Raw genomic sequence first — 15000 nt, forward strand, 5'->3', positions numbered from 1 at the left:
TCATAAGATATGACCCATCCTGGAAGAGTTGAAAAATCCTATAATTTAATTGATAAAATTCCTTATATTTATGTTTCCAGGTCAACCATAGATGACATGGGATTTGAGGCTGAGCTCATAGTGGATGATAAAGCGACTGTAACAATAGGAATTGAGGGAATGACATGCATGTCCTGCGTCAAAAATATACAAGGAACTATTGGTGAGAAGGCGGGAGTTATTTCAATAAAAGTAAGTGGTTGTCTTGAGGTTTGTTGCTCTTTAAAATAATTTTGCTATTAACTTCCTACATTTGAAAAAGCAGTCATTGAATGTTTTCCTGCCTCTTTGTCAAGTTCATTTCTTCTGAACCTTTTCTTTTCCGTTGCTCCTGACCAATAGGGGTTCCCATTAAGGTCTATCATCTTTCAGATTCAGTTATAGATGCCTATCCACAGTTTCATGGTACCAATATCTTTAGGAAAAGAACATTATAGGGAAAGACTCCAATTTATTGATAAGGAAAAGGTATCATCATTGGGCACTGCTTTAGAAAAAAATGACATGAAATTTAACTTCAAAATTAGATTAATAATATTTGAGTTATGCCATGGCCTCTCAGACAGTATCCCATGGCCCCAAGTTTGAGAATTCTTGCGATAACATTTTGTTACATTTGTTAATCTTCTGTACTAATGTGATTCCTTATTATTACAGGTCAGTTTAGAAGAGAAGAATGGGACAATCATTTATAATCCATCCCAGACAAATCCTGAATTGTTAAGGACGCAAATAGAAGACATGGGATTTGATGCAGTGTTACCGTCACCATGCGATCCGGCAGGAACTTCGTCCGGCCGGCAGACTTGTGTCATATCCATCCTGGGTATGACTTGCAACTCATGTGTGCGTAACATAGAAGGAACAATTGGGGGCAAAATCGGAATAATTACAATAGTGGTAAGTGCCGAGAGTGTTAATATTATCAATGTAACATATTTTAAAAAAATAATACATTTATGTAGTACCACAGAATGTGATCTGTCTCCTATCATTACCTGTATATCCTACATAGAATATACTGTTCCATATGATGTATATTGTACTTTTGTATTTTCAGAGAATAGACAATGATGACCAGGTTGTTTTAATGTTTTATGAGAAAGATGATCAGAAATGTATAACTTCACAGAATGATTAAATATTTTGACGTTCTTTTAGGTGAATTTAGAGAAGGAGGAAGGAACAGTTGAGTTTGACCCATCAGTCACGAGTCCAGAATTAATAGCGGATATGATAGATGACATGGGTTTTGAGGCAAAGGTTAAATTATCCCAGAATGGAATTGTTTCGACAGTACCTAATGGCAAAGGTGAGATTCTAACATAGTACATCAAGATTTTTCTTATTATTTTGTCACTTCTTAAACGTAATGAATCCACAGAAATTCTAATGATTCATATTATGACATAGGTAGTGACTCTCCTAGTGTTTTATAATGAATAAATTGAAATAAAATTTGATATACTAATCTTTTAAGCGAAAGAAGAAAAATTGCATTATGAGTCATGCCAGGGTTACCTCACATGCCCTTTTAAATTATTTCCAGTTCCTAAGGAAAGCCACGAGAAGAGTGTAACAAGTTCGTGGAAAGAAAACGCAGCTTTCGAAGGGGATGAGTCTTCTTTAGAGAAGTGCTTTGTTCGGATAGAAGGCATGACTTGTGCCTCGTGTGTGGCAGCAATCGAGAAACACGTCAACAAAATCAAAGGTGAAAATGCTTAGGATTATCACTTTAGTGTGGATTTAGAATATTATTTGATTTACAGACTGACAGACAAATGGATACATATACAAACATTTTCCTATCAAATAGAAATACAATGCAAATGTAATAAATCTCAAAGATTGAGACTCTCCATTCAGTAGTATCATTACACTTCCTGTCTGTAATTGGCAGGCGTCCGGAGCATCCTAGTGGCGCTCATGGCAGCAAAGGCCGAAGTGCACTATGACCCTGTGCAAGTGTCACCTAACGAGATAGCGTCTAGCATCACGGAGCTGGGCTTCCCGTCCTCCGTGTTAGATGAGGGGGTCGGCCAAGGAGAAGTAGATCTGGATGTAAGTGCACAGATTAAAATTTTGTACCTATTGGGGTGTCTGTTAGTGACTCTCATGTCTGTAATGAATATCATGTTTATCAATGACTTTCGTGTCTGCTAATGATGTTCAAGCCTGCAGATAACTTTTCTGTCGGCTAATTATTTTACTCGCCATATTTGAAGTTCTATATTATTCTCACCTATATTATTTTATATAGTAATTCATCCTATATATACTGTCAGTGCTCTGTATTTATATATATCATTATGCTACTTTAATGGGTGCTGGATGTTATTATTACATTTTCAAATTATTAGTGAGTTTCATAGACATGTCTTTTTTCATGGAAATGTGCACTTTAGATTTTCACTGATAATTATAATGATAATATAAAGTCTAACCAATTTTATAGATTTCAGGCATGACTTGCTCGTCCTGTGTTTATGCCATCGAGTCAAATGTAATGAAAATGAAAGGCCTCAAGTCAGCGGTGGTAGCTTTGGCAACAGAACGGGGCAAGTTTGTCTTCGATCCTGCAATCACTGGTCCAAGAGATATAATTGATTGCATTAATGTAAGTAGCCAATAATAAGCATAACAAATAATAGAGAAAGTATTTATCCTCTTTGTTTATATTGTATATCAAATAACTAGATGTCTGCAAACTTCATTGTTTTTAAAATTTGATTAAGAAAGGGTCTCCTATGTTGCAGGGTTTGGGTTTTACTGCTACCCTGCATTCGGGTGACATGGGAAGAGGCAACTACTTAGACCATAAGAAGGAAATCAGGAAGTGGAGGAACTCATTCATAATATCCCTCCTCTTTGGTAAATATGCACTGTAACAGTTAGTTTGTGTGTTTATACGATAGGTTCTCATGTTAGTCATTTGTTGAGAAAATTTGTAAAATGAATGATGGTTTTTGAAATCTGAAATGGAGAAATATAACTTCTATGTGCTCAGTAAATACGTGATTGTTGGCCTTTATCTTGTCAGGAGTCCCAGCCATGTTGGTGATGGTCTATTTCATGGCCATGATGGAACACATGTCACACGTAGAAATGTGCTGTGTTATCCCTGGTCTTTCCTTAGAGAATCTTCTGCTTTTCCTCCTGGCAACTCCTGTTCAGGTATGAATGTAGTTGCACAAGGTTGTGAAACTAATTGCCATTATTGTTAATCGTGTTTACAAGTGAATATGTATTTTATTCAAGTATTCCATACAAAGGACTTTGTTGTCTCTCTTAGTAACAATAACTCAACTCACACAGTTTATTGGCGGGCGTCACTTCTACACACAAGCCTTCAAAGCGATCCGTCACAGAACAGCAAACATGGACGTCCTCATCATGTTGGCCACAACGATATCTTACTTCTATTCTCTGGGCGTCGTCATTGCTGCCATGGCCCTCCAGCAGTCTGCAAGCCCCATGACGTTCTTCGATACCCCACCCATGCTTTTGGTATTTGTATCACTTGGGCGCTGGCTAGAACATATCGCAAAGGTGAGATGAGTAATTGACATGACTCGTTGGAATTTTGTGTGAGCATAAGATGCCGTCATGAATAATGCACTTTTCATTACTTATTTTGTGTAAAGTCTTTGAATCAGTTCATGATTTGTGCACATAACTTGATAGGGATTAAAATAGGGGAAAAGAAGAGAAGGGCAAATAGTTTTGCTTTAGGGATTAGAGATGCATGACACTTGTTTTCCTTTTTTGAGTTATTTGCATGCTTTTATATCATTTGTAATTTTGTATATGAAGGCAGGTATTAATACTCGATGTAAATCAAGAGCTTGAATAAGTAATAATGGCTGCTTTCTATTGTGATTTAAATCAATTAGATTGAACTGCTTTACATACTATTTTTCATTTCATGGAGTGGGATTCAATATGTTTTTCGTTCAACAGGGTAAAACATCTGAGGCCTTGGCAAAGTTAATGTCACTGCAAGCCACGGAAGCCACCTTAGTAGTACTAGACAAAGACAGTGACACAAGCTCGGAAAAGGTCATAGATGTTAACCTCATTCAGAGAGGAGACATACTAAAGGTAAGTTTATGTTTTATATTTTAATTATACCATTAACTTATTGTTCATTCACAGTACAGTCATAAGTATAAATATTCCAGGATATGTCTTGTGTCCATGGTCAGTGATGAAGTGCTGGGTGGCAAAGGTAGCTTCCAGCACCAATATATCCATAGATTAGATAAATATAAATGGAAGCCAACGTTGCATACTCAGAAAAGAGAGAGTAACATGAGGAAAACTCCCTCAGGACTTTGACCCATAGAGATTTCCCAAACAAGTGCAATTATTTTTTTCTTCTACAGTAACACATTATAACCATATTATTGCTTTGCTTTCCTTGAAGGTAAAGCCCGGTGAAAAGATACCCGTAGATGGCGTTGTGGTGTCGGGCAACAGCATGGTGGACGAATCTCTCATAACGGGCGAGTCCATGCCAGTGGCCAAGAAAGTGGCCTCGCAGGTCATCGGAGGATCCATAAACCAGAACGGCCTACTCCTGATGAAGGCCACGCACATTGGGAACGACACGACCCTCGCACAGGTTGGTAGCCTCTCTGGCTTTGATATTGATTGAGTTCTAGACTAGGTTCTGAAATTTTGGTTTTATTATCTGAATACTTTATTTTATTTGTCTTATATGTTTGATTCATAGCAAGATCACTAAACAGATGTTTCATTACAGATTGTAAAACTAGTGGAGGAAGCACAGACCTCAAAGGCTCCAATCCAACAACTGGCAGACAAGATTGCAGGTTATTTTGTCCCCATGGTCGTCACCGTTTCAACGCTCACCCTCATTTGCTGGATTATTGTCGGCTACGTCAACATTGAACTCGTTGATAAAAGTTATCATGAAAAAGTATGTCATTTTGCAGATTTTTTTTTTTTCTATTTGTTGAAACTGGCTTTTGGAAAGAAATGTATAAATTTTTGAATGATAGTTAACCTAGCAACTAGGAAAACATTAATTAATTAGTGATGATATGTCTGCATTTTTCCCCAGGTTAGGTAATAATGGTTTTAGTGCCGTAGATATCCATTTTGACTTTGAAATCTCACTTACCTCTTTCTTCCTATTTTACAATAAAAAAAAAGTCATCCTGAGAAAGTTGTATTTAGGCAGGATTTTTAAGACCATTGGCCAGGGTGACATGAATAACTCATTTCTCTATTTATTGAGATGTTCACTAAAACATGCTTGCTTCTTCCTATGATGTTCTGTGCTTCCTATGGTTTGCCTTCAGGAAGTACTCAGTAAAATAATTCTCAGAAGTAACAGATGCCTTTCTGCAGCACAGAGAAAGTATTTGATTTGTCATTTGCTGCTTTGTAGGCATATTCCAGAAATTAGGTCCTCATTTATGACGTGATTAAAATTTCATACATGGCATATGATACCATAGCATCAATTTCTTGTGTATATGGTTTTAACTCTATGTCTTGGCAATGTATATTCATGAAGCACATTCCTCTCGGCTTTATTGACAGTTACAAGATGGTTACAGCCAGACTGAAATTGTATTCGAGTTTGCATTTCGATGTGCTATCACGGTCTTGGCCATCGCTTGCCCGTGTTCCCTTGGGCTGGCAACTCCCACTGCTGTTATGGTTGGCACAGGAGTTGGGGCAACCAATGGAATCCTGATTAAGGGAGCTGAACCCTTGGAGAATGCACACAAGGTAACTGAAGAGACTGCTTGTATATACAGTGGATATATGAGATACCTCACATCATGTTCTTCAGATTTTGTACGTTAATAGTATGAAGCCTCACACCCAAGGTTATATTCCCAGGTGAAGACTGTTGTTTTTGACAAGACCGGAACTATCACCCACGGCACACCAACACTAGCCAAGCTATGCCTATATGTTGATGAGACCGTCTGCTCTCTAGCACAGTTCTTAGTGATCGTTGGAGCTGCCGAGTTCAACAGCGAACACCCCATTGCTTCTGGTAGGCTTTCTTCTGATGTTATATTTCTGTGTCTCCACACTCACTTAGTAATGCAGAAAATCTCCTTTTTCATTATTGGTTTCATTTACTAATCAGGACTCTTAGTACTTTATGGAAAAATGACACATTAAACGTAAATAATTCTATGTATAATGTTTGTCCTTCTTGCTATGTTGGACCTACTAGTAATTCTCTCAATCACATTTTCATAGATTCAGCATACTTTTAGTTTCAATATTGTCACACAGAGCAAGCCATTAATCACACCTTTCATACTTCCTTCAACAACAGCAATCTCCAAGTTCTGCCAACAGTGTTTGGGCAACCTCAACGCAAAGTGCGAAGGCTTCAAGGCAGTGTCTGGCTTTGGTCTGCAGTGCACGATATCCGGGACACAGCACATTATCCAGGCTGCCATGACCTCAGAGATGCTGCTCAATGTGAAGAATTTGACTGTTAGTTATATCAATGAGTATGGGTGAGTATATTTGTGGCTGATTAGGTGATTGTGAGGTTTCTTTGATGAAGGAAAGTGATGGGTTCATTTCTTTGATGGATATTGGAATGGGTGTTGTGTTCTTCTATTTAGTAATTTGTCAGAGTGGAGGCAATTGTGATTTGTGAAACTATTTATGATACATCAAAGATATGCCATTCGAGCATTACATATTATTATTTAGGATTACGGTAAGGCAAAGAAGAGCGTACATGAGAATGACGTCCCCTTCTCCAACAGACTGACTGAACTGAATGGCCGTATGCCCGAGAGACAAGAAGACCTGTTCCTCATTGGTGACGTTCTGGTGGATTGCACACAGGTCTCTCGTCAGTCCCCAAGCAGTGAGGAGACGCCACTCATCTCGCCCGGTTCGGTCTCTAGCACCTCGGAAGGCAAGACCATTCAGGAACCATATCAGGTATTGAGGTTGATGGGTGTGTGGAAGAAGTTATAAAATGTATATAGCCTTATGAGTTATCTGATTTGTTGGAAGCATCTTATAAGATTTAGATTTCTTTAATCCTTTCCCTGCAGGAATGTAAAGGGAAGGGAATGATAAATGCATTTATGATTTTAGGGGTTAGTCAGCATATTCTGTAAACGAAAATGCCCACAAGCCTGAGTTTTGATGTTGGACAGCAGATCTATGTGGTAGCCACCCAGACCAAATGAAATATAATGGGATTGTTATGTATCTCTCTCTCCGAAGCATTTATTATACATATTCACCATCATCAAGAGTTGTGACAGCATGGGAAAATTTTTCAGGTACTTATTGGTAACAGAGAATGGATGAAACAGAATGGAATAGACATACCAAAGAACGCTGATGACCAAATGACGGACCAAGAGCAGCTTGGTCGTACTGCAGTCTTGGCTGCTGCTAATGGTTAGTTTAGAGCTTATGTAGTATTTAATTCCTTTCAAGAAAAGTTATTTTTATTTTTATTTTTTTGCTTTTACAATGTATATAGACACTATTCAGTGTGTAAGTCTTTATTTTTGGATTGTATGCATAAATTGTGTATAAATAAAGCTAGCAATGATTAGGAATATAACAAAGGAAATTAACATTGTTCAGCACATTATCTCTCTAGCTAGAAGAGTCGTTTATTTGTTTATGTAGTTCATTTCTTCTAACATCACCTGCTGATAAGATTTTGGTCCATTTCTTTCTACCAGGGCAACTCCTTGGCATGTTAGCAGTTGCTGATACTGTCAAGCCAGAGGCATCACTAGCTGTGTACACCCTGAAGAAGAAAGGGCTGGATGTGGTGCTTCTTACGGGAGATAACCAGAAAACAGCAGCGGCCATTGCCAGACAAGTTGGCATTAACAGGGTTTTTGCCGAACTTCTACCCACACACAAGGTACTGGAAACATAGCACTTCTTTGATTTACTTACATTAACCCATCCCCGACGGGGGAATTCTAGCCTTGAATGTCCAAATGACGGGGCGTTCGAATTATTAGGCCTAAATCAATTGAATGGCTGGCACAATACTGTGCCGCCCGGCAACTGGGCTTTTGAATGCGCGGTACACATGCTGTACCACCCGTCCTGTGTGGGTTAAAGCATTTGCCGCATGGAAAATATTATTTTTCTGCTTGAGAACTCTAGTGTGAATGAAGGTTACAATGATCATGTATGATTGATTGCCAAATCTGTGATAGTAATTTAGGTGAGATGGCTTATTCAAAATCCAGGGATGACAAAAAATGGGAGGAAATCTACACCAGTATCCCTCAAATCCCAACCACTTCCTTTTTTCCTCTTCAATGAAATAGATCAACTAGAGGCTTGAATCTCAGCCCATGTGAACCTCCAAAACAAGGGATAATGATGGAATGAAAACCAATAATTCCCAAGGTACAGTGGACAGCCTAGATATGGGTGCATGTGAGAAGGCTGTCAATGAGTACATGGAATGAAGGTTGGGTAGAGGACCACAGAAAAGGGAATGTAGTCTTGCTGAGGATGGGAGAACTTGGAGGTGGCAGACACCTCCTATGAACCCTTGTTGTGGTGAGTCCAGAGGAAGTCTCATAGGTGCAGTGGATAGAGTGAGAAGGCATTGTAAGTGTGGTAACAGCACCACAGTCACCCCTTTTTTCATAGAAAACGTGGGCATTGGTGGTCTAATTGCGCAGTGGGTTAACTTGTTGAAATAGATTTTTTCCTTCTACCAGGATACCAGTATTTGGTTTTCTTCTTGTACTTATTCAGCGAAATAAATGCAAGTCAGAAGGGGATTCTTTTTGCATGCTTTTTCCCATATTGAAAGTTGCTACTATGGTATGTATTCCTTCCTCAACCATACTCTGAAGCTCATCCAAGTATCACCCATCTAAGGCTTAAAATAAAAAAGATAGGTGTATAAAAAAAAGAAAAGAAAATGCCTCATGAAATTTTCCTACAGGTCAAGAAAGTGAAGCTGTTGCAGGAAGCAGGCCAGAGAGTGGCCATGGTGGGTGATGGTGTGAATGACTCCCCAGCGCTTGCTCAGGCGGACGTTGGCATAGCCATTTCCTCCGGCACTGACGTGGCCGTGGAAGCAGCGGATGTTGTGCTTATAAGGGTAAGTTTGTTTTCTTTTGTTTCAAGGGGACCTACTTTTTGCTTTTGCTTTGAGATATATGAATGGATAAGGACAGTTTTTATCTTGTTTATCGTTAGTTTCAACTATGGATTTTATGTAACCTTGTGAACCGTGATAATATTGATGTTTTTAATGTTCTTGATTTCTTTTCTTTTGCTTTAAAAACTGGATAGTATTTCACAATGCATAAGCAAGCAATCTATAAATAATTCTATGCATTGTTGACCTGCTATGTTATATTCTTTTACATTTATCATATATTTTACAGAACGTCAAAACAGGTTGAGCAGCAATTCCTTACAGTTATGTTTTATCTTTGGCACTAGAAGAAAAAATATATATACATAGATAGGATAGTTATTTGATTGCTTCAATAGAGTTACAACAGACATGAAATTAATTGCATTTTTTTTTTTTCCCTTCTTTTTCTTCTTTTAACCCATTGGTCGCGGTATTAAAAAAAGGTCTGTGCAGTAGGATGGCTGTTTTACATGTCTGGCATGATGCCATCCGCGTCTATGACCGACTCTGCCTTTGCAGCAAATCATGCCATCCGCTGCTAATGGGTTAACATCTTTGTTTGCCATTCATAGGATTAGACAGAGGGTGATGCTCTTCCATCCCAAATATCCAAATATTGATTCTCTGATTTTATATTTTTACTTGTATTCTCTTCTCAAAATGCAGACCTCCTCTTCAACACTCAGTCAGTTTGGCTATTCACGTAACATTGGAAGAAGCGCTAGCTAGGTTTATGATTAAATTTGTGCGAGTTGTGGTAATTGATGGAGGGAAACATAATTTTGTTCCAGAACGACCTCATAGATGTGGTGGCTTGCCTTGATCTGTCAAAGAAGACGGTGCGACGGATCCATTTGAATTTTGTGTTTGCGTCGATATACAACCTGGTTGGAATACCCGTGGCAGCTGGAGTGTTCAGACCGCTGGGTTTTGTTTTGCAGGTAGGCACTAGTACAAGTGCGAGTTTCACAAGAGTTACAAAAGTGTAAATTTCCCTATATCGCAGTGATGATGTAGTGAGTATTTGAAGGAGATTCATAATTCAGTATATCATTATCCATTACCTTCTACATATTATTGAACCATATTTATCTCTCTTGCCAGCTTACCTTCTCTGTTTGTCTTTAATAATGCTAATTACAACTAGGTACTCATTTTATATAAGCACTCTTCATTATTTGTAGCATATATCAGCACAGAAATTTTACTTGTATATCAGTTTTGGCATAAGTTCCAGTCCATTCTTAAAAGGATGAAAGGAAATGAATGTCTTCGACCATTTGTATTTCATGCATATTATTTCCGGCAGCCTTGGATGGGATCAGCAGCTATGGCAATGAGCTCGGTGTCCGTGGTGGTTTCATCTCTCCTACTAAAGCTGTAAGTGGTACTCCTGTGTTTCGATAGAGAGATATCTTGTGGTGTCTTATAGTGATTCTGAATAAGCTTTTACTTCATTTTTTTTATAGTGCAGATAGTTTGGCCTCGTCTGCTGCTAATGGCGGTCATCCAGGTTTTCATTTTGTTTTCCTAGATATAAGAAACCAACACGAGAGAAGCTGGCAACCTTAGACTACCATAAGGCTCAGGAGTCTCGTTTCGGGAATCCGGATGACCTGGACAACATTTCTGTCCACCGAGGCCTTGGAGATGTGCCAGATGCGAGGTCTGCTTCTGCACTTGCGAGGTACGAATACTTCTTGTACTTTGTTTCTCGATTAAACATTGAGTTGATTATCCCATATTTGAATGATTTCCTTAAAATCGTAAATATCAGATTTCAAATTGATATGTCATGGAATATAATATGATATGTAAATTATTAATTTTCTACTGCACCTGATAATGACTTCAGATTTTTTCTTTTCTATTGCTTATTGTTGTAAACTGTAAAGTGAAAAAGTCACTCATTTTTCAAGCAAATTGTCTTTACAGCGCCATTGTTGCAAAGTATATAATGGACAGAATGCTTTTCATTGTGCTTATTAGAAGTGATCATATGTCAATCTACCTATCCATATGTGTAATGTATACTTAATACTTCTACACGATAGTAGAAGGACGTAACTCTGGTCAGAATCTAGCCCACTGCTCTTATCCCCCGTAGCAAGTGCCGTGCAGGGCTTGACTCATTAAGGCAATCCCTCTGTGTCTTAATTCAGTGGCCTTGGCTAGCCTATGGTGCTCTAAAGACGTTTCACTCTAGTGAGTTTGCTTGACTTAAATAACGCTTTGATTAGATTTAGTTTTTGGTTTTTGCATGATTTTAAGATTTACTGCTAACTAACTATTGCATGCAAGTATTAAGCATGTTGTTTTAGCATTGCTTTTTTATTTCTTTCTTTTTTAACGCTGAGTGATGTGTGCTGTGATGTGCTTTTGTGTGCTTTCTTCAGATCTTGATTAATCATTCTTTGAAGTGCACTTTTATCGGGAATTCTTTCATCTTGGTTAAGGTAGAAGCCTGACTACTTACAGTGTATTCCCTTTCACTCTGACATCAATGGATATGACTTTTCTAATCCTTGGCGTTAGTTTTGCTTTGGAGTACATGATATTTACGTAGCCTGGATTGCTGTGATAGCAAATGCAACAATGGCAATGTCACTAAACTGCAGGGAAAAGGTGAGTTTGTGCTGCATACGTAGGTACTTGAGGAATGAACGAAGCATGAATGTTGGAATTTTGAAGGCTGTATATGTTTGGTAAAATCCTTCATTTGGGTTTGCATGGATAATTAAAAATTCACACACACACACACACACACACACACACACACACACACACACACACACACACACACACACACACACACACACACACACACACACACACACACACACACACACACACACACACACACACACACACACACACACACACACACACACACACTGTCTCTCTCTCTCAAGAGCCACTTGCTTTACATCCACATACATTATATCCATTTACAGTATATCCACATGCATTATAACCATATACAATATATCAACACACAACATATGCACATGCAGTATGTCAACATAGAACATATCTCCATGCAATATATCTACATACAGAATATGCACATGCAACATATCTACATATATATTTACATGCAGATCATGCACTTACAATATATCCGCATACAATATATTCACATGCAGAGTATCCACACAAACACAATGTCTTGCTTCTTCTTGCTCAGTCTGTCAGTATATCATGTACTGGATGCTTTTGTTCTATGAAAATAAAGGAATGTGATACAGTAGCTGGGGCTCTAGAGGACGTCTTCATTACGTTATCCTTTAGTCGTCTGCTTCATTTCTTCTCCTCGTGAAGCTTTCGTCGTAGATTGCTAGTGAATTTGGGCAAAGAAATCTGTGGAGATTATAGTATGAGGTATAATGGTCCCTCGGTTTAATCAAGTTGTACATAAAGAGTTGAGGGAGTTATTTTTAGCCCATTGTGGGAGGCTAAACAGATACGCACTCTTAGCGAGTTCATGAGTGTGGTGTCGTATCCCAAGATTGGATTCTCTAAAATGGCATAAGAATGCTGCATGTATAGATTATCTCTTTATGTGGGAAGGTTTTTTCTTCTGCTTTGGTTTGACCTTTTCTCTGCCACCGAGGATGCGTAAACTCTCCGGTTTACACTCATCCTGTTCGGCCATTTCTTCGTTTTCTCAACAGTTAAGGTTATTACGTATATGTCAATTTTTGTGTGTGTGTTTGTTACCTCCCTCCAGAGTGAAGGACAATCTCCAAGGTATTTACCGGCTTAGCAGACCGTCTTGCCAATGTGCAGGAATGAGGTTTGGTGGAAAGTGTTCGTGCAGCTATACCCAGTCGCTCAAAGCCAGGTATATTGAAGGCATATACAAGCTCAGTTGTGTTCAGTCTAGAAGGTTTACCTTTTATGCAATTATTATTGAACTAGAACGAGTTTAGATTAAGGTTTTTGATTGACAATTTGTTTTGTATTGATTGATATGTCTGTAATCATGAAATATTTTGATTAGATATGCTGAACTGTGTAATATGAATTTTTCAGATTTTTTAATCACTGTAATGATTTACTAAGTTTGTATTTTGATTCACTAATATTGATTAATGTACATTATATTGGACAATTTTTGTACCATTTGCATGGGTGCAGATTACTAATGTTGATTGTAAACTTACAATGACCATAAGGCATGATGGTAAGTGGTGATGGAACTAAAAGCAAGAAAAATCTAGCTTACCTTAGACTGATAACTAATAAATAACAGTGTAGAAAGAATGGGAACGTTGCAGGTTCAACGCAATGACTGGTGTGCAGTTAGGAGGTGAGAGCGATGCTGAGATGGAGCAGCTGTTGACCGCTATAGAGACTAACCATGATGGAGGAGGGGGGTTGTTTGAGGATTTTGGTGGTGGTGATTGGGATGAAGTGCACAAGCCCACTTTGGTGCCATCGGAGTCTCTGGTGGTACAGCTGTAATGCGGTCGTAACTGCTTGCTGCCACTGGTTGTAAGTGCATGCGACGTGATGCTTGTTTTCTTAGCGCCTCCTCAGAGCTACTAATCTTTTCCCTAATCTAGTCTCAGGAGACTTGTAATTAATTCTCTTGCGAATGCTTTCTTTAGTTTTGTGATTAACTTTGATGATTGCTAAGTCTAACAACAAATCCTGTATGTTTTTTCACCTTTTAGTGCCTGTTAGCTTAGATCTCTCCCTGTTCATCTAGGGTTAATGCATTAGCTAGAAAATATATCTTACCTGTTAACCCATTCACGCCGGGGCGATTCCGACTTTGTATGGTCGTAATGCCGGGGTTTTCGAACGCATAAGCCTAATGCCTTGGGATTCTCGGGCGCACTAGCCGCGAGACTGGGCGCTCGCTCACCCCGAGCGCAGGCCTTGACCAAATATCTCGTCGCCGGCGTCTGATGCAAAAAAAACATGAAACGTATCAGCACGTCATCCAGCGCGAATGGGTTAAGGGGTAGTCATTTTTCTTACCATTAATGCTTGTTCTGTGTTTTCTAGGGTATTCGGGTCTTTACGAAGACCTATGAAGCAAGGTCACATTCTAGTGCCAACGGAGGACGAAGACGTTGAACTGAAGGCAATGGTAGCGTGATCAAGAGACTACACGGGAAAGGGAAAAAAAGACCAAAATTACAAGGAATATTATTCATTATTTCTGCTTTTGTTGGTGTTACTGAATCAGTAGATACCTATTAATTTTGTTGTTGTGATAATGTTAATTAATTTTGATATGTTCACTTATCATGTGTGCACATAATTCACAGTGTACACGTACCGTAATTATAATGCATTATTATTTCCTAATTTTAGAGATAAGGGAATACTTTGACACACTCAGCACTATTTTCAGAAGTTGTTTATTGGTGTATTCTATTCTGTTGGGTGTACCTGATGAATCAGCGTCGTACTTCATCAGAAAACCCTGCAACGCTGCTGTCCTTTCTGATGATTGTCAGTGTCGTGAAAAGATTTCGTTATTCCATTTCATTTTCATTTTGTGGCTGTACTTATAATTATGGAAGTATCACTATTCCAGTGAGATTTAATCCAGTGTTAAGTAGTTTTAAGGTTTTTTAATGATGGGTTATATATGCTGTATATGGACGTGTATAGAAATATCACTGGGTTTTAAATGACAATATTTTTTTATAGCTAGTAGGATTGGAAAAGTTCCTCAGTATGTGGAGTTGTATATTTCATATATTCCTTCTTATACATATATTCCAGTTGGTGCTATATAGAAGACCACACTTTCATTTATATATGTGTGTATATATATATATATA

At 38.4% G+C, this 15000-nt stretch overlaps 1 protein-coding gene across 4 annotated transcripts in view; it reads left to right on the forward strand.

Annotated features, from left to right (window-relative positions):
- ATP7 (copper-transporting ATPase 1) overlaps window positions 1-14452 on the forward strand; it is a 19513-nt gene extending 5061 nt beyond the window's left edge. For 2 of the 4 annotated variants that reach the window (XM_086534021.1, XM_043006294.2), the window contains exons 3-27: window positions 81-231; window positions 697-939; window positions 1201-1351; window positions 1589-1750; window positions 1940-2100; window positions 2495-2656; window positions 2796-2910; window positions 3080-3213; window positions 3355-3588; window positions 4000-4140; window positions 4466-4663; window positions 4805-4981; window positions 5611-5802; window positions 5917-6076; window positions 6368-6554; window positions 6813-6993; window positions 7344-7464; window positions 7758-7945; window positions 8996-9154; window positions 9988-10137; window positions 10506-10576; window positions 10731-10883; window positions 12927-13040; window positions 13477-13693; window positions 14213-14452. In XM_086534021.1, the coding sequence (XP_086390147.1) occupies window positions 81-231; window positions 697-939; window positions 1201-1351; window positions 1589-1750; window positions 1940-2100; window positions 2495-2656; window positions 2796-2910; window positions 3080-3213; window positions 3355-3588; window positions 4000-4140; window positions 4466-4663; window positions 4805-4981; window positions 5611-5802; window positions 5917-6076; window positions 6368-6554; window positions 6813-6993; window positions 7344-7464; window positions 7758-7945; window positions 8996-9154; window positions 9988-10137; window positions 10506-10576; window positions 10731-10883; window positions 12927-13040; window positions 13477-13663 (3892 nt within the window). In that variant the 3' untranslated portion in view covers window positions 13664-13693; window positions 14213-14452. The remainder of the gene's footprint in view (window positions 1-80; window positions 232-696; window positions 940-1200; window positions 1352-1588; window positions 1751-1939; window positions 2101-2494; window positions 2657-2795; window positions 2911-3079; window positions 3214-3354; window positions 3589-3999; window positions 4141-4465; window positions 4664-4804; window positions 4982-5610; window positions 5803-5916; window positions 6077-6367; window positions 6555-6812; window positions 6994-7343; window positions 7465-7757; window positions 7946-8995; window positions 9155-9987; window positions 10138-10505; window positions 10577-10730; window positions 10884-12926; window positions 13041-13476; window positions 13694-14212) is intronic. The other 2 variants (XM_043006295.2, XM_043006296.2) reach the window with 2 other exon arrangements.
- Window positions 14453-15000: the final 548 nt, after the last annotated feature.

Source organism: Penaeus japonicus, unplaced genomic scaffold (genome assembly GCF_977035675.1).
Source record: "Penaeus japonicus unplaced genomic scaffold, GWHDUDI00000001_assembly GWHDUDI00000003, whole genome shotgun sequence".
NCBI classification, from domain to species: Eukaryota; Metazoa; Arthropoda; class Malacostraca; order Decapoda; family Penaeidae; genus Penaeus; species Penaeus japonicus.